At 46.5% G+C, this 17,785-nt stretch overlaps 1 protein-coding gene across 31 annotated transcripts in view; it reads right to left on the bottom strand.

Annotated features, from left to right (window-relative positions):
- The window catches only part of LOC123330880, a 187,983-nt gene that overhangs the window by 150,499 nt on the left and 19,699 nt on the right, over positions 1-17,785 (bottom strand). For 8 of the 31 annotated variants that reach the window (XR_006547134.2, XR_006547132.2, XR_006547133.2 and 5 more), the window contains 4 exons: positions 17,475-17,686; positions 15,526-15,681; positions 14,925-15,194; positions 12,673-14,004 (listed from right to left, as the gene is read on the bottom strand). Coding sequence is in view for 1 of the 31 variants with exons in the window: in XM_044933369.2 (XP_044789304.2) it covers positions 14,925-15,194; positions 15,526-15,624 (369 nt within the window). In the remaining 30 variants the exon portion in view is untranslated. Of the gene's footprint in view, positions 1-6,234; positions 7,581-9,585; positions 9,642-10,736; positions 11,694-12,672; positions 14,005-14,090; positions 14,303-14,924; positions 15,195-15,525; positions 15,682-17,296; positions 17,431-17,474; positions 17,687-17,785 lie in introns of those variants that run through there. The other 23 variants (XR_006547144.2, XR_006547148.2, XR_006547142.2 and 20 more) reach the window with 11 other exon arrangements.

The raw sequence follows: 17,785 nt of genomic DNA, 5'->3' as shown, positions 1-17,785 counted from the left end.
ATGGTGTATATACATATAGTGGAATGTTACTCAGCCATAAAAAAAAGAATGAAATAATGCCATTTGTAGCAACCATGGATGGATCTAGAGATTATCATACTAAGTGAAGTAAGTCAGACAGAGAAAGACAAATACCATGATATCACATACATATGGAATCTAAAACAAAGCATAAAGGAACATAGACACGAAACAGAAAGATTCACAGACGCAAAGAACAGACCTGGGGTTGCCAAGAGGGAGGGGACGCAGGGGAGGGATGGCTGGAGAGTTTAGGATTAGTGGGTGCAAGCTAGCATACACATAAGGGATAAACAACAAGGTCAGTGAACTACATACAATATCCCGGATAAACCATAATAGAAAAGAATATAAAAAAGAATTCTTGCATCCATGCTCTGTCATGTCCAACTCTTTGCGACCCCATGGACTATAGCCCATCAGGTTCCTCTGTCCATGGAATTCTCCAGGCAAGAATACTGCAGTGCGTTGCCATGCCCTCCCTCTGAGATCTTCTCAAACCAAGAATTGAACCTGTATCTCCTGTGTCTCCTGCATTGGCAGGCAGATTCTTTACCACTCAACATTCAAAAAACTAAGATCGTGACATCCGGTCCCATCACTTCATGGCAAATAGATGGGGAAACAATGGAGACAGTGACAGACTTCATTTTCTTGGGCTCCAAAATTACTGCAGATGGTGACTGCAACCATGAAATTAAAAGACGCTTGCTCCTTGAAAGAAAAGTTATGATAAACTTAGACAGCATATTAAAAAGCAGAGACACTACTTTGCCTACAAAGGTCCATCTAGTCAAAGCTATGGTTTTTTCAGTAGTCATGTATGGATGTGAGAGTCGGACCATAAAGAAAGTTGAGCACTGAAAAATTGATGCTTTTGAAATATGGTGTTGGAAAAGACTCTCGAGGGTCCCTTGGACAGCAAAGAGATTAAACCAGCCTATTTCCTAAAGGAAATCAGTCCTGAATAGTCATTGGAAGGACTGATGCTGAAGCTGATGCTTCAATACTTTGGCAACCTAATCCGAAGAAAGACTCTTTCCCTGGGGAAAGACTGAAGGTAAGAGGAGAAGGAGGCAACAGAGGATAAGATGGTTGGATGGTGTCACTTACTCAATGACCATGAGTTTGAGCAAGCGCTGGGACTTGAACAGGGAAGCCTGGCGTGCTGTAGTCCATGGGATGGCAAAGAGTTGGACACAACTGAGCGACTAAACCGAACTGAGTCACCTGGAAAGCCCATGAAAAAGAATATATATATATACATGTGTTAGTCACTCAGTCATGTTCAACTTTTTGTGACCCCATGGACTGCAGCCCACCAGGTTCCTCTGTCCATGGAATTCTCCAGGCAAGAATACTGGAGTGGGTTACCATTCACTTATGTAAAACTGAATCACTTTGCTATACAGCAGAAATTAACACAACATCATAAATCAACTATAAGTTAATATTTTAAATATAAAATTATTCTAAGCAAAAAAAATTAAAATAAAAAAGAATGCAACTAGAACTAACACTTTACAATTATATGCATACACAAAGGATTTGAGGGGTACAGTTTTAATGTAAAATTAATGTGCTAAGAATCTCACTGCCATGTCAATAGAGGTAAAATATTATTTTTTGTTTGCTGAACTCAGCCAAGAACTGATCACCGTTTCAGAAAATGGCATCACGATGGCGGGCCCTCGGGTTATGTGACTCAGCCCACAGTCGCAACGTGCGCTGGAAACAGACGAGTCTGTGGCGAGTTTAGCCACCTTCTGCCACTTCTCTACTTCAAGCGCAGCTGATCAATGATTTACCTTCCCACTTTTCCTTCTGCCTTACACCCAAGGTGTTACATCTTTCTTTTTAATTTTATGTGTAGTAGCTTATAGAACCTATGGCTTTCAAAGAAAATAAATAATGATTTTAGTTTTCGACTGGGGCATAAAAACTACCCCACATTTAGTGACTTTGGACAATCATATCTTGCTTATGATTCTGTGGGCTGGCACTTGGGCAGGACCCAGCTGGAACGGCTTCCCTTTGCTCCACAGCACACTGGCAGATCTCTGGTTCTTCTGCCTTTTCTAAATCCAGCTTGTACATCTGGAAGTTCTTGGTTCACGTACTGCTGAAATCCAGCTTGAAGGATTTTGAGCAGTACCTTGCTAGCACGTGAAATGAGCACAATTGTACAGCAACTTCAACACCCTGCGGGCCTGGGAAGCCTGACGTGCTGCTGTCCGCGGGGCTGCAGAGAGTCCGACGGGCTCAGTGACTGGGCACCGCTGCTGCTGGCAGGGGGCACGCTGCCTTTGAGGCTAGCTGGCCCATTAGCCCTGGACTGGCTGGGTGTGACGGCCACGGGGCTGGCAGTTGGCAAGGACCGTAGCCCGAGCACCTCGCTCTCCTTCCAGCCTCTCCAGGCGGCTAGCTCAGGCTTCCTGACATAGTGACTTGGTTCCGAGACAGAGAAGGATGATGCTACAAAGGCTTTTGAAGCCTTTGCTCTGAAGCCACCCAGCATCACGTTCCTGGCATTCTAATGGTCGTGGTCAATCACAAGAGTAGCCAGGATGCCAGGGGTACAGTTTCAGACACAGCCTCTTTTTGTTTTCTCTTTTCTGGCCACACCACACAGCACATGGAATCTTCCCCGACCAGTGACCAAACCCACACCCCCTGCACAGGGAGCTCGGAGTCTTAACCACTGGACCACCAGGGATGTTCCCCAGACACGGCTTCTTGATGAAAGGAGCAACACCACATCACCAACACAGAGCGCTCACGGATGGAGGGAATTTGAGCTGTATTTTGTAACTTACCACAGAGAATTACAAAATATGTGTATAAAAGGGACCTCAGAGCTGTTACCATTGACAACCACTGCTGCAAACAACACTTTCTCCAATTCACCCCTCACCTGTCCCCCTCAAAGGACGCACACCCTTTCTCGATTCCTCACACAAACAAATAAGAATTCTCTGTGTCCTTGGAAGAGCCTCACCTCCACAGATGATGGCAATGATCTGCTAAGGAACAGGGCAACCTTTGTCTGCAATAGTTAAGTGTTCTGCATGGAGCCTTTCTTAAACCGTCAGAAAGACGCAAAGTTCAATGGGGATTAGGTCATTACCTTTTCCTCGCTTTGTTTTTCTAGAAATAGATGAACCAGGACACTGTTAGCCTGTAGCGAATTTTCACCTAAGAGGTCTTCATTACTGGATAGCTGGAAAATTAATTTGATGAACTGACACATTAATTATGGGCTTCCCAGGTGGCATCAGTGGTAAAGAACCTGCCTGCCAATGCAGGAGGCCTAAGAGATGTGGGTTCGAACCCTGGGTCGGAAAGAAACCCTGGAGGAGGGCACGGCAACCCACTCCAGTATTCTTGCCTGGACAATCCCATGGACAGAGGAGCCAGGCGGGCTGCAGTCCACAGGGTCAAGAAGAGTCAGACACGACTGAAGCAATGGAGCACGCACCACATATTCATTAAATAAATGACCATGATTGGGTTCCACTGGGTCTCATGCAGACTTGACCCTGACATTCAACCAATGAGTGGTATCCCACACATCCTTCCTCCTGCACTAGGGACAGCCAGAGAGTGGCACCCAGGGCATCAAAGAGCCTGGTCAATGAGCATGACCATGCATGACCCAGGGATGGGATCAACCAGCGCGGCCTGGGGAGGTTCGGGACATTGTGTGCCGTGCTATGAACAGCTGCAGAACTTTGAACTCTTACAAAAGGACAAACTGTCCGGACCCAGATTCTCCCAGCCTGGCCTTTCCTGATATACTTTCCTCCCAACCGTGGGTGAAGCACACACAGGCAGGGTGAGCACGGACTACAGTGAAAATCAACAGATGCTACGCTCAGAGGGCATGAAGTCTCAGTGCTTGTAATGACTTACACCCAGGTTGGGAGGGCTGGTGCATCAGGGTATTCTCTCTTCATTCAGAAAACCTCCTCTCCTGGTACTGTGATGCCAACGGCCCCATCTGCCCGCATGCACTCTCAGAGAACCTCTGCTCAAATGCCACTACCCCCAGACTGGCCCCAGAGAGGCAAAAGGACTTCACACCCGCACGCAGCCTGCGAAACACTGAACAGAGCCAAGTTCAGGATCCACAGTTACCTCGGTGTTCCTGACAACACCTGTTGGCCAAGCGAGCATGCCAACCAAAGGCAGACGTGGGGACAGTCTTCCTGAACACCACTGGGATGTCCCAAAAGACCACGCCGTCCCATTTGGCTGAACTAGGGCGCAACATATTCCAAGAAATAAGTGTGAAAGCCCACCAGGCAACAGACAACAGATATGCATTCTTGCCAGATTCCACATAAAAGGTGACATTCGAGTAACACTGGGCTTCCCAGGTGTCACTAGTGGTAAAGAACCCACCTATCAATGCAGGAGACCCAGGTTCAATCCCTGAGGCAGGAAGATGCCTGGAGGAGGGCATACCAACTTACACCAGTATTCCTGCCTGGAGAATCCCATGGAAAAAGGAGTCTACTGGGCTACAGCCCATAGGGTCATAAAGAGTCAGACACGACTGAAGCAGCTTAGCACTCAGCACTCATGATCTATAAAAAGCAGAAATGATGGCAGGAAAAAGAAGTCGAGACCACCCATAGAAAAGCTATGACAAACCTAGACAGCGTATTAAAAAGCAGAGACATTACTTTGCCTACAAAGTTCCCTATAGTCAAAGCTATGGTTTTTCCAGTGGTCATGTAAGGATGTGAGAGCCAGACAATAAAAAAGGCTGAGCGCCGAAGAACTGATGCTTCAAACTGCGGTATTGGAGAAGACTCTTGAGAGTCCCTCGGACTCCAAGGAGATCCAGCCAGTCCATCCGAAAGGAAATCAACCCTGAATATTCACTGATGCTGAAGCTGAAGCTCCAATCCTTTGGCCACCTGATGCAAAGAGCTGACTCATTGGAAAAGACGCTGATACTGGGAAAGATCGAAAGCAGGAGGAGAAGGGGATGACAGAGCATGAGATGGTTGGATGGCATCACCGACTCAATGGACATGAGTTTGAGCAAGCTCCAGGAAATAATGAAGGACAGGGAAGCCTGGCGTGCTGCAGTTCATGGGGTCGCCAAGAGTCAGAGACGACTGAGCAACTGAACAACAATGAGACCACCCCTCCCTGCAAAAAATAACACACTCCAAATCAAATGTTTGGATCTTACATTGCAATTAACTTGGGGAACAATTAGGTTTCATTTCATCCTCCAAGAGTGGGGACCTCTATTAGGAAACCTGATCTCCATGCATCAGACTTGGCTGGTGACCGGCCCAGAGGCCTTCACCAGGTCAGCGAGCTGAGTGTTGGGTGCTCCTAGCTGCCTCCTCCAGAGGGTTTCCTCCCCCATCCCCAGGAGCCATGCCTCTGAGAACCAATGCCCCTCCCATGGGCAGTCCAAAAACAGAGGATTCAAGAGCCCTCCCTCCTGCCTCCAGATAAGACCAACTCTGGGGGCGACCCGTGCTCACTGATGCGGGATGCTGCCCGAGGCACTAAACAGAGCCGCTCAGCCGCCCTCATGCTGTCAGCTTTCACGCATCACTGCTAGTGTGTTCACTGTCCCACTTGACTGGGACTTTACTGGTAAGAGCACCCCAACATTTAATGCTTGCTGGATATTCCCTACAGCAGGAAGCTTCCAGTTTTTGTTATAGTGTTTTTGTTTTACAACAATCTAAAGAGCTTCCCTGGTGTCTCAGACACTAAAGAATCTGTCCGGAATGTGGGAGACCCCGGTTCGATCCCTGGGTCAGGAAGATCCCCTGGAGAAGGCAATGGCAACCCACTGCAGTATTCTTGCCTGGTAATCCCATGGACAGAGGAGCCTGGCAAGCTACAGTCCATGGGGTTGCAAAGAGTCGGACACGACTGAGCGACTAACACACATACACACACACACACACACACACACACACACACATTGTAATCTAGTACATACATGCATGCATGGGGGGTATATGTGTGTATTCATCTGAGACATACATTCACAATACAGTATTTACCTTTACTATTAATGTTTGCATTGTTTTCTATTTCATTTTTGTAAATTATTTGTTTACTATTTTATTTTTGGCGGCACTGAGTCTTTGTTGCTTTGCATTCCCTGATAGCTCAGTTGGTAAAGAATCCGCCTGCAATGCAGGAGACCTGAGTTCAATCCCTGGGTTGGGAAGATCCCCTTGAGAAGGGAAAGGCTACCCACTCCAGTATTCTTGCCTGGAGAATCCCATGGACAGAGGAGCCTGGTGGGCTGCAGACAATAGAATAACAAAGAGTCTCACGTGACTGAGCAACTAACATTTCATTTTCAGTTATGAACTTAGGCAGCAAATCTTTATATAACACAGCAGCAGTTTTTGTGACCTTACCATTAGTAGAAATCACAGATATTTTCTTATGACATCAAAGTTGTTCCAAGTATTCCAAATAACACTTACCCTCATTACTATTCCAAAATTCTAGGAGCTGTTCAATTTAGTGGATCTTAATTAAAATATTAATAAAGTTGTTGCTTTAATAGAGTTATTGCTTCATCACAAGCTTGGCTTTTAACATGTTGCAGCTTTATTTCAATAGAAGGGGATTCCTCTGTAAGCCTATGTACTTTAATTTATTGACTTAATAACATTAGTCTGAGAAATGGACCACGGGGTTCACCAGACCACCAGATGTGGACACCAAACTGGCATGGCACAGAAAAGAACCTTTAATGAAGGCCTCTGCATGCCAGGCAGTCTGCAACACATTTCTTCTCATTTTCAATCACTTTATTTTTTCATTTTTAAACTACAGGCCCGTAGTCTCAAATTACAAAAATAATTAAAGCTTATTATAACAAGTGAAACAATGCAAGAAAAGATTATACAAAGGTGATTATACTCACCTCCTAAAGAAACCTACCACACCCTTCTGTAAACAGGCTGATTTATGGCTTGCTTTTACTAAAATGGATTCATTCTACACACATTATTCTGTAATTTATATCTGCCACTTGGCAACTGACACTGTAACACAGATATTCCTACAAGTCTGTGGCTGTATATTTTTCTAGTTTCTTTATGCACATTTATATAAAATTCATGTGAATGAAATCATATCACGCACACTCTGGTTTTTTAGTGCAGACTTTTACTTTTTGTCTGGCTTCTCACCTCCCTAACTTGTATTAATTATCACAACATAACAAAGCAACTCAGAACTTAGCTTAGAACAATAACGAACATTTATTATCTTAGAGATACTGCTGATCAGGAATTTGGGAGTGCTTAGCTGTGTGATTCTGGGCAGAGGATCTCTCCTAGGAGGGCAGTCAAGAAGTCAGGTGGGGCTACCATCATGTGAAGGCTTGACTGGGGCTGGAAGCTGTGATTCCAAGATGATGCCTCACGTGGCTGGCAGGTTGGTGTGGGCTGTTGGCAGGAGGCTTGTATTCCTCACCACATGAGGGTTCCTGGAGTGTCCTCACAGCAAGGCAGCTGGCTTCTCCCAGAGCAAAATCCGAGAGAGCATGGTGGGACCTGCAATGTCATTTATGAGCTAGCCTCAAAAAGGTCACCCTTCTTCATTCTGTCATATCCTACTGGTTACCCAGGCCCGCCCTACTCACGGTGGGTAGCAACTGTACAAACACATGAACGCCAGGAGGCCAGGTTTCCTGGATGCTGGCTGCCATAGCCCTCAGTGGCCATCCTGCAAGGGACACCTCTCCCAGATAACCCATGCTAACAGCCTGGTGTGTTCCGTGCTTATATGAACATAAGCAAGTCAAACCATACAAGAATCTACATAGACTACAATCGTCTCATGAGTTAGGTATTATTGAAATTAAAATTTCAAATACTTTTAAATAATATAACTCTCTAATGTTTAAAAATTCAATAAATTTTAAAAACAATATTTTCAACACTTAAAAATAAATAAACTGAACCTCTAGTCCAAGCCCCTGTGGAGTTGTTGGAAGCACTGTTCACATTAACCAAGACACGGAAGCCATGTAAATGTCCATCGACAGACAAACGGATAAACAAGTTTGGTACATATACATATACGATGGAATGTTACTCAGCCATAAAAAAGAACAAAATACTGCCATCTGCAAGAGCATGGATGCAACCAGAGGCGATCATACTAAGTGAAGTAAACAGAAAGACAAATTGCATAAGTCAGAAAGAGAAAGACAAATACCACACCACTTCTATGTGGAATCCAAAGTGTGGTACAAGTGAACCAACTATGAAACAGAAGCAGAATCACAGACATAGAGAACAGACCCGCGGCTGCCAAGGTGCAGGGGTGGGGGGTGGGCAGGGATGCACGGAGGGGGGCAGGGATGGACCAGGAGGCGGGGAGGGGGGCAGGGATGGGCCGGGAGTCTGGTGTCAGCAGCTGCAGATGCAGAACAGAGGTCCTGCTGCACAGCACAGGGAACTATACCCAACCTTCTGAGATAAACCATAATGGAAAAACACATAAAAAAGAATGCATATATGTGGATACCTGAGTCACTTTGCTGTACAGCACAAATTAACACAACATTGTAAAGCAACTATACTTCAATTTAAAAAAAAAAAAAAAGGCAGAGCTGCTGGAATTCAGAGCCAAGACCACCAGACTCCAAAGCCCACGCTCTTCCCACGATGCTAAGCAACGGACATCACACCGTCTCGCCAGCCTCCTCTTGGTGACAGCCCTCAGTCTCCTCAGAAAGGATGGTCACTCTCCTATTTCTTGTGGCAGTGAAAATTCAAGCCTTTTCTTCTAAGCCCTGTGCTCTCTGCTCAAAGCCCCAAACACGGGATGCTCCCGACTCAGCCTTGCCAGGTAACTGAATCTCTATCTGCGTTGAGCCTCAATCCATTCCTAATAATTCTTTTTCTAATTTTACAATAAAAAAAAATTTTATGGTTTTATTCTTACAAATGCAGAGAGAGGTAAAGAGACCTCTAAAGGTAAGTGTTTTCCACTGAGAAAATGAAATGCAGGAAGAGAAAGCAATGGAACAGGACTAGCTCTGCAGAGCCTTCCATTATCTGCCCTGCTTCTAACCCTCCACTCTGTTAGCAGGTCCAAAGTGTGCCTGGGTCCTTCCATGAGCCACCCTGGGACTAGCTTTCAACACACAGCAAATCCTCTACAGGTGAAACAGTTCTGTTCCAAGAGCATGTTGGTAAGTCCAGTTTGTTCCTAAGTCCAACAAAGTTAGCCTAGGTACCCAACTAACAGAATGGGCTATATAGTACTATACTGTAATAGATTTATAATGCTTTCCATGGCAACCCACTCCAGCACTCTTGGCTGGAAAATTCCATGGTCAGAGGAGCCTGGTAAGCTACGGTCCATGGGATGGCAAAGAGTTGCCCACAGCTGAGCAGCTTCACTTCTCATGAATCAAGCTGCTTACCACACAAGTAAGACACAAAAAACAAGAAAGCACAAAAATTAAGCATTTTTAATCTTGTAACACAGTACCTTGAAAAGTACACTAGTAGCAACAGACTGGTTCCAAACAGGAAAAGGAGTTCGTCAAGGCTGTATATTGTCACCCTGTTTATGCAGAGTACATCATGAGAAACGCTGGGCTGGAAGAAACACAAGCTGGAATCAAGATTGCCGGGAGAAATGTCAATAACCTCAGATATGCAGATGACACCACCCTTATGGCAGAAAGTGAAGAGGAACTCAAAAGCCTCTTGATGAAGGTGAAAGTGGAGAGTGAAAAAGTTGGCTTAAAGCTCAACATTCAGAAAACTAAGATCATGGCATCCGGTCCCATCACTTCATGGGAAATAGATGGGGAAACAGTGGAAACAGTGTCAGACTTTATTTTTCTAGGCTCCAAAATCATTGCAGATGGTGACTGCAGCCATGAAATTAAAAGACACTTACTCCTTGGAAGAAAAGTTACGACCAACCTAGATAGCATATTGAAAAGCAGAGACATTACTTTGCCAACAAAGGTTCGTCTAGTCAAGGCTATGGTTTTTCCTGTGGTCATGTATGGATGTGAGAGTTGGACTGTGAAGAAGGCTGAGTGCCGAAGAATCGATGCTTTTGAACTGTGGTGTTGGAGAAGACTCTTGAGAGTCCCTTGGACTGCAAGGAGATCCAACCAGTCCATTCTGAAGGAGATAGGCCCTGGGATTTCTTTGGAAGGAATGATGCTAAAGCTGAAAGTCCAGTACTTTGGCCACCTTATGCAAAGAGTTGACTCATTGGAAAAGACTCTGATGCTGGGAGGGACTGGGGGCAGGAGGAGAAGGGGACGAGAGAGGATGAGATGGCTGGATGGCATCACTGACTCGATGGACGTGAGTCTGAGTGAACTCCGGGAGTTGGTGATGGACAGGGAGGCCTGGCATGCTGTGATTCATGGGGTTGCAAAGAGTCGGACACGACTGAACGACTGATCTGATCTGATCTGATCTGAGCAGCTACATCACCGCAGCTTTTACGCTTGCTTCCAGACATTCTGGGTTTGAAATAAAGATATTGCACTATGGTAGTCTATACAGTACTGTCCAGTAACGTACACAAAAGCACAGCCACTCACAGGGGATGCATTCAAGTGACAATGTACACCAGACACGTGAACTAACTCATGTGACTGGACGTGCGAATGCACGTACGCATCTTCGAAAGTTCGAAACTTATAGGCTGCTAAGTAGGGGACTTACTGTGTAGTAATCGAATGCTCCCATACTTGCAGCAGGCATGCTGGTATACAAAGATGATACAGGAAAAGTGTTTGTCCTCAAGGAGCATGCAGTCTTTCCTGAAAGCCGGATGCACGCATCACAAGAGACTGTACAACACCACCGATGTCAGTAAAGAACCACAGAGCAAGCGTGGATGAGGACAGGCAGGCAAGATCAGTTGCTAGTGGGCAGTGTTTCTGCTGGAGGTGAAGTAAGCGGTGCTTCCCCTTGGATGGGAGCAGGTGCCCTGTGAAAAAGGACTCTGATCACACCAGATTCAAGTGCTGGGTTAAGCCAGGGCAAACAGCATTCTCTTAACAAGCTACAGAGCATTGTGAATCTCCAGAGAAGGGGAAGTTATATGGAAGGTTTCTGAAATGGAGCTGGCCATGAAATCTTTCCTCCCTCCTCCCCAGGAAATATCTTATATTCCCCGGAACATGGTTTGGGAGTTGCTGAAACAGGGTAATCTAAGTTTTGTTCTGACCTCAGCAATGTGAAGCATGCAACCAACAAAGGCAGCATCTTTCCTTTTCTCCTTAAGTCAGTAACAAGATATGAGGGTTTTGGGGGTGGTTTTTTTTTTTTGTTTTGCCAGAATTCTTTATTTACATTAAAAAAGAAAAAGAAATATATATATATATATATAAAACCACCAAAAAAGGTTTCACTCTCCTTTGTGTTAACAGACTTCAGACTCAGCTTTTACCTTGCTGGAGGGAGAACTTAATTACTTACAGGTTTTTCTAGAAGAGTCCTCAGTTCAACCCTACCACAGTTTACACTGCAGCCCACATTACAGAACTCCACTGGCATTTGGCTCCTCGGTGTCCCTCTTTAGAGTGGTAACGCTGTGCTTCCAACGATATACACAGAAAAGTTTAGGAAATACCAGCTGCTCCAGACGGCATGGATCAGAGAATGAGCCCCTCTGCCCTGAAATTTACACAAAGCCTATTAGCCCCTGCCCACCCGGGAAGGGTGGCAGGAGGGGAGATTTCCTGGCATTCAAACCAGTTGTGTGCATCCCCTCTCGGATATTAGTGCCCAAAAGGTCAGCGCTTGTAAGTGAATTTCTCTGGGAAATGGGGGCCTCTGGAAGGGGCCCCGGGGTGTGAAAGAAACTGCAAAAGACCAGGCTGATTCTCACTCCCATAAGGAAAACGTCAGGAAAGAAGCACATTTCTTTCCAAAATTGCTTATAAAGGGTTAGCCAACAAATTCCGGCTTGTTCATGGTTTATAAGTGAGCCCGCCAAGTCCAGAAATGACAGGCTTCTCCAGGGAACCTTTCCCCACGCACAAATAATTGGTACCTGGAGCCCGCCGCCCACTTGAGGCGCTGGCTCTGCAACTGCGCATGCGCGGTCTAAACGCCAGTGGCGCCAAGGGTGATGCTTCTGATGGGCTTAGGTAAGACGAGATCCAGTGCCCTCTCCCCTTGCTCCGTCCCTCGGGGCAAAGAGGCTCTCCACTCCCAACCAGAGCCCCATCAAGGCCAGACTGTGCCCTCAGTGTGGACAACGGTCTTTCCCTTCCCTGGATGGACCTCAAAACCAGCGTCTCTAAAACATACTAGAAATGGCGACACCTCCCCCGCAGTAAAAACACTTTTATGGATGACTAATCAGCAATAAAGCTGCAGATGACCTGTCTGCAAAATCTTCAGTGCCTGGAGATCTAAATTACTCTCATCTTTCTCCCCCCAAAATTAGGTATAATATAATTTCAAGCAATGCAAGAGCAATTTCTCCCTTCATTGGATATCAAGCTCAAGATGTTACAGAAAAAAGAAATAGCTTTTACCGCTGATATGAGAAATTTAAAAGAGAGACAAGTGTGAGCAAACAAAAGCTGTCACATCAAATACTGTGGGGGGAAAAAAAGTCTAGAAAAAAATGCCAGAAATGCTCAAGTCTAAATAAAGTCATTTATTTGTTATTTTAACCCCTTCACCGTCAGAGTTGCTGGCAGGCTAGTTAATTCTCCGCAGGTGGGACTGACTGAAGACAGCTCTCTTGTGCTTATAAAAAAAAATCATTGTATTGTGGCACGTTTCTCTTCGTTCTCTGAAATCGTGAAGGGTTTCCAAACAGAAACAGGATGGCACTGTTGCTCCTCTGTGGGTATCATTTCTTCAGAGAATTCAATCTCCTCCAGTTTCCACTACATTAAGCAAAGAATCTAGACCATGAGGTCTCAAAGGGCAGCGGCCACACATGCTGTATGCTTCTGGTAGACGGTAGGTATTTGGTAGAATGTGGTGGCGATTATTTCTCAAATTTTGTATTCTAAATGTGCAACTCAAATATAAGATGCTTTCTGTATGGGGTGGGGGGACTCTATGAAGTTCCCCCAACCCAGAAGGAAAAGTGGAGAAAACACAGACTGGATAGACTTGGGCCTCATCCCTTGCTTCTTTCTGGCCACGTTCATAAGCCTATATCCTCAGTCAAGATTAAGGGCTTTTTTTAAAATTGAGAAAGATAAAGTTGGAAGAATACGGCTACTGAAACTCTGCAAACAGAGAGTTAATTTCCAATTAACTGGGGACTCCCTTTGTGCACTACAGTGGACCCAGGGAGGAGTAAGTCATAGCCGCCATCCTCAAAAAATCTACCCCACTTGAAAAAGAAAAAAAAAATATATAAAGTTATATTTAAAACAATGTAAAATAAAATTAAGATATTCACATTTAAAAATCTACCTTCCTCCACATCCCACTCACTCCCCTGCCCAACATGGTAAAGTTTCTGTCTCCAGTAAATTCCTTTGGCACTGGTTTCCAGGACCCCCAACTGAGAGACACAGACCCAGCTCCTACCATGGCCAGACCTAGCCCCTCAGCGCAGCACACAAAACCCCCCAAAGTCACCAGGTCCCCCCACCCCTGCAGCCCTGCCCCAAGGCCTCCCCTGCACCAAACACCATCCTGGCTTCCCACTCTCGCAGCCCACGCCCACCCCACAGTCCAGGGCTCACCCGTCTCCTGAGCACGGTGCACCCGTACTAGTCCAGCCCCTGGTGGTTTCCGCATCTGACCGCCCTGCTAGCGACATCAACACCTTGCAGGCAGGAACCCAGCTCCTTTGCCTTGGAAGCCCCAGGGCCTCATACTGGGCGTGAGGCAGGGTAGATCTTCAAAATGGGGCTGAGTGAGTGATGCTTCATCTATCCACCAAAGGCGTTTAACACGTGATGTTAGCTTTCAAGGGGCTTTCCCGGTGGCTCTGCAGTAAAGAATGTGCCTGCAGTGAAAGAGAGGGCGGGTTCGATCCCTGGGTCAGGAAGATCTCCTGGACGAGGGCCTGGCAACCCACTCCAGAATTCTTGCCTGGAGAATTCCGTGGACAGAGGAGCCTGGTGGGCTAGAGTCCATGGGGCCACAACTGGAGTCCAAGAGTCAGACACGACTGAGCGACCGGAGCACGCAAGCACAGTGGCTTTCAAAGTGAACCTGGATAAATGTGGTGCTATTGACGCTTTTGAACTGCGGCGTTGGAGAAGACTCTTATGAACTGCGGCGTTGGAGAAGACTCTTATGAACTGCGGTGTTGGAGAAGACTCTTATGAACTGCGGTGTTGGAGAAGACTCTTATGAACTGCGGTGTTGGAGAAGACTCTTTTGAACTGTGGTGTTGGTGAGTCTCTTGGACTGCAAGGAGATCAAACTAGCCTATCCTAAAGGATATCAGTCCTGTATATTCATTGGAAGGACTGATGTTGAAGCTGAAACTCCAATACTTTGGCCACCTGATGAGAAGAACTGACTCACTTGAAAAGACCCTAATGCTGGGAAAGACTGAAGGTGGGAGGTGAAGGGGAGGACAGAGGATGAGATGGTTGGATGGCATCACTGACTCGATGGACACGTGTTTGAGTAAGCTCCAGGAGTTGGTGATGGACAGGGAAGCCTGGCATGCTGCAGCCCATGGGGTCACAAAGAGTCTGACACGACTGAGAGACTGAACTGAACTGATAATTTTCAGACTTATTCACAAACATGAAGAGCGCACAGTGCCCCTAGGGCCCCTCCCCCCCTCCCCCCAAGAAAAAGACAGACTCCTTGGGCCCATGTGACCATTTCTCCATACTTCCAACCCACCCCACCCCCCACCGTCCCATCGTGCTGTGCCTTTATTCTAGGACTTTCTAGGCGATTCCTTACCTCCTGCAGAAGTTCCTCCGTGGTCCCAGGGGCCTTGTGATGACCACTTGCTTCTCCAACATGCTCCGTCTTGAGATCCCTGAGCATCACGAAGGAGCCCAGCGGAGGGGCCCTCCTGTGCGCGGAGGGGCCCTCCTGTGCGCAATGGGACCCTCCTGTGCGCGGAAGGACCCTGGGGAAGCGAGGGCAGCGCGGCAACGTGTTCGCCGCGCACATTCTGCTGTGGGTTTCTGCGTAGGAGGCCGAACGAGGCACGCGCTCTCTGAAAGTCTAGAATTTGTGGTTTGTGTTATCTCACAACTTCATATTTGGAAGAGGTATTTTAATTTCTTATGAGTTGTGAATAATTATGTAATTCTGCCACCTTCTTAAAGCTAAGACGTTTCAAACTGACTCCTGTCCTCCGGGGCTGACAGCCTCAAGGGAACTTGGCTTTTTTCCCTTGGGTTCTGAGCAAGTGTGTGCCAAACAAATTCTTTAGTCCGTTAAAACAACGGTTCATGATGGAGAGCCATCCTACACGCAGGAGTAAAGTCCCTCTTCCCTCTCAAAATTAATCCTCAGAAATCACCACTGAAAAGCAAACAGAGCTTGCACTCACCGCGGAGGCTGCTTTCCGAGTTGTTTGCCGTCTTCTGCCGTCTTTGAAGCCGCTGAGTTTCTCAACCTTCTGTTTCCCCCTTGTTTGTAAATTAGCCATGCATTCTTCGAAATTTGCCTGTGGGTCTTCTTGATTTTTCTGCAGCTGTTAAAGACCCTAGAAAGGTGAAAGAAGGTTGCATTAGCAGATACCACTGTGACGGTCTCCGGGGTCCACTGATGTATTTTCTAATCAGTACTTAAATGGCACTTCTCTGTCGAATGCCTCCTATGCTAGACTCATCCCTGTCGATCACTCGGTCCCTTGGCCATCAATAGTTCCAGCATCTACACCACCCCACACCCTGTTCTGAGCACTGGAAAGGCAGAGCGAGCAGGCAGATGAAGTCAGGCACCCCAAAGGACCATGTGAAGTTCATACCGCAGTATCACCCATAGCTGACTTCCAGACACTCACACCAGAAGGTGAACACTTCATTAAATACAGACAAGGGATTGCTAGTCATTAGGATGCGCTTATCTTTTTTCCCCCAGGGCTTAAGTTTTTTTTTCTCTCGTATGTATTTCATATTCCTAGCTGGAGGATTATCAAAAGAATCTGAATATCACCATCTGGAAGTTATGCCATGGACTCCAGTGGGCAGGATGAGAGCTGAGTTTCCCGTCTTCCTATAAAAGTGTATTTCTTCTGCTTCGAAATAAGCACAAACATATCTGATTCCCTAATGAAACCAACCCAGAGCCTGAAAGTCACAGAGGCATCACCTTCCACTCCTCATCCTCCCCCCCACCAGGTTCTTGGGACCCTTCCAATGTGGAGGGATTGTTAGCGGGGGTTCCTTTAAGGATATTTGATCGTCAGTGACCACTGAGGAGCTTCCCGGGTGGCACTCGTGGTAAAGAACCCGCCTGCCAATGAAGGAGAAATAAAAGACCCAGGTTTCATCCCTGGGTTGGGAAGATCCCCTGGAGGAGGGCAGGGCAACCCACTCCAGTATTCTTGCCTGGAGAATCCCATGGACAGAGGAGCCTGGAGGGCTACAGTCCACAAGGTCACAAAGAGTCAGACACGACCGAAGAGACTTAGCACAGATGCATGTATGACTTCACTTAACCACTAAATCAAATGTGTTGAAATACACAAATGTCAGAAATGCAGTACCCGGCTACTCCCGCAAATAGTCTGTTGGTCTGTCCCAGGGATTGTGTAAGGAAGTCCCAGGGAGCCATTCTGGTCTCAACAGCATGCAACTGGCAATCAGTATTTCATTAAGTGTCACAAACAATCGGCTTGCAATGTGGGTTCCAGCCCTGGGTCGGGAAGATCCCCTGCAGAAGGGAATGGCTACCCACTCCAGGATTCTTGCCTGGAGAATGCCGGGGAGAGAGGAGCCTGGCGGGCTACAGTCCATGGGGTCTCACAGAGCCAGACACCACTGAGCGGCTTCCACTTTCAAGTGTCCCTGCCCTTTTTTACTAGTAGCCCCCAGGTTGGTGTTTAACTTGCTCCCTTTGAAACTACTGCTATTCTTGAGAAATGGAGGATTGTTCTTTGCAAATGTTCACTTTTTCTCTCTCTCTTGATAACACTTGCACATTGATAAGTCTCTTCCTGTCCACCCAGAAGTGTTTTTATTATCTCTTGACTTGGTTTTCTCAAGCTCCTGAGAAAGACTCTCTCAACACTTGGCAGGTGAGAGAGCATGATAAACTTAGAGTGCTTTTTAGTTAAAGTGGTATTTTTAACTCTCCCCTATCAAGTGTTAACTCACAGTTCTTATGTCTGTAGGGTCTGTATTTATAACATTAGTTCTCTTTTACGTGTTCACAGGACAAATCCAGTCTGAAGACATCCTCTGATCATCATGGGTGAGTGTTTCTGACTTCCATGGCTCTAGCTGGCTCCCTGTCAACAGAAGTGTATTTCAAGCAGAAGTTCAGAACACTTACCATTGTGACATCTGCCCAGTGTCCTAATTTACGCCATTCGTAGTTACTATTACAGACTTGGTAACGTAATAAGCTGCCATTGAAAACAAAGACTCCCCGGATTCCTCTTTAATACTGAGAAGCACGCACGCTCTTGAAGTCTGGCGTCTGGTGTGAATCCCCGTTCAAGGGTGGATGAGACATTTAGCCTCATGGAGCTACAGTTTCCTTGGCTGTAAGATGGAGATAATAAGAGGCCCCGTCTCACCAGATGGACCAGAAATTGATGAGTCAACACAGGCAGAGCCCTCAGAAGAGTGTCAGGCCCAACC

Source organism: Bubalus bubalis, chromosome 20, assembly GCF_019923935.1.
Source record: "Bubalus bubalis isolate 160015118507 breed Murrah chromosome 20, NDDB_SH_1, whole genome shotgun sequence".
NCBI lineage: Eukaryota > Metazoa > Chordata > Mammalia > Artiodactyla > Bovidae > Bubalus > Bubalus bubalis.
This window is presented reverse-complemented; position numbering and strand designations above follow the sequence as displayed.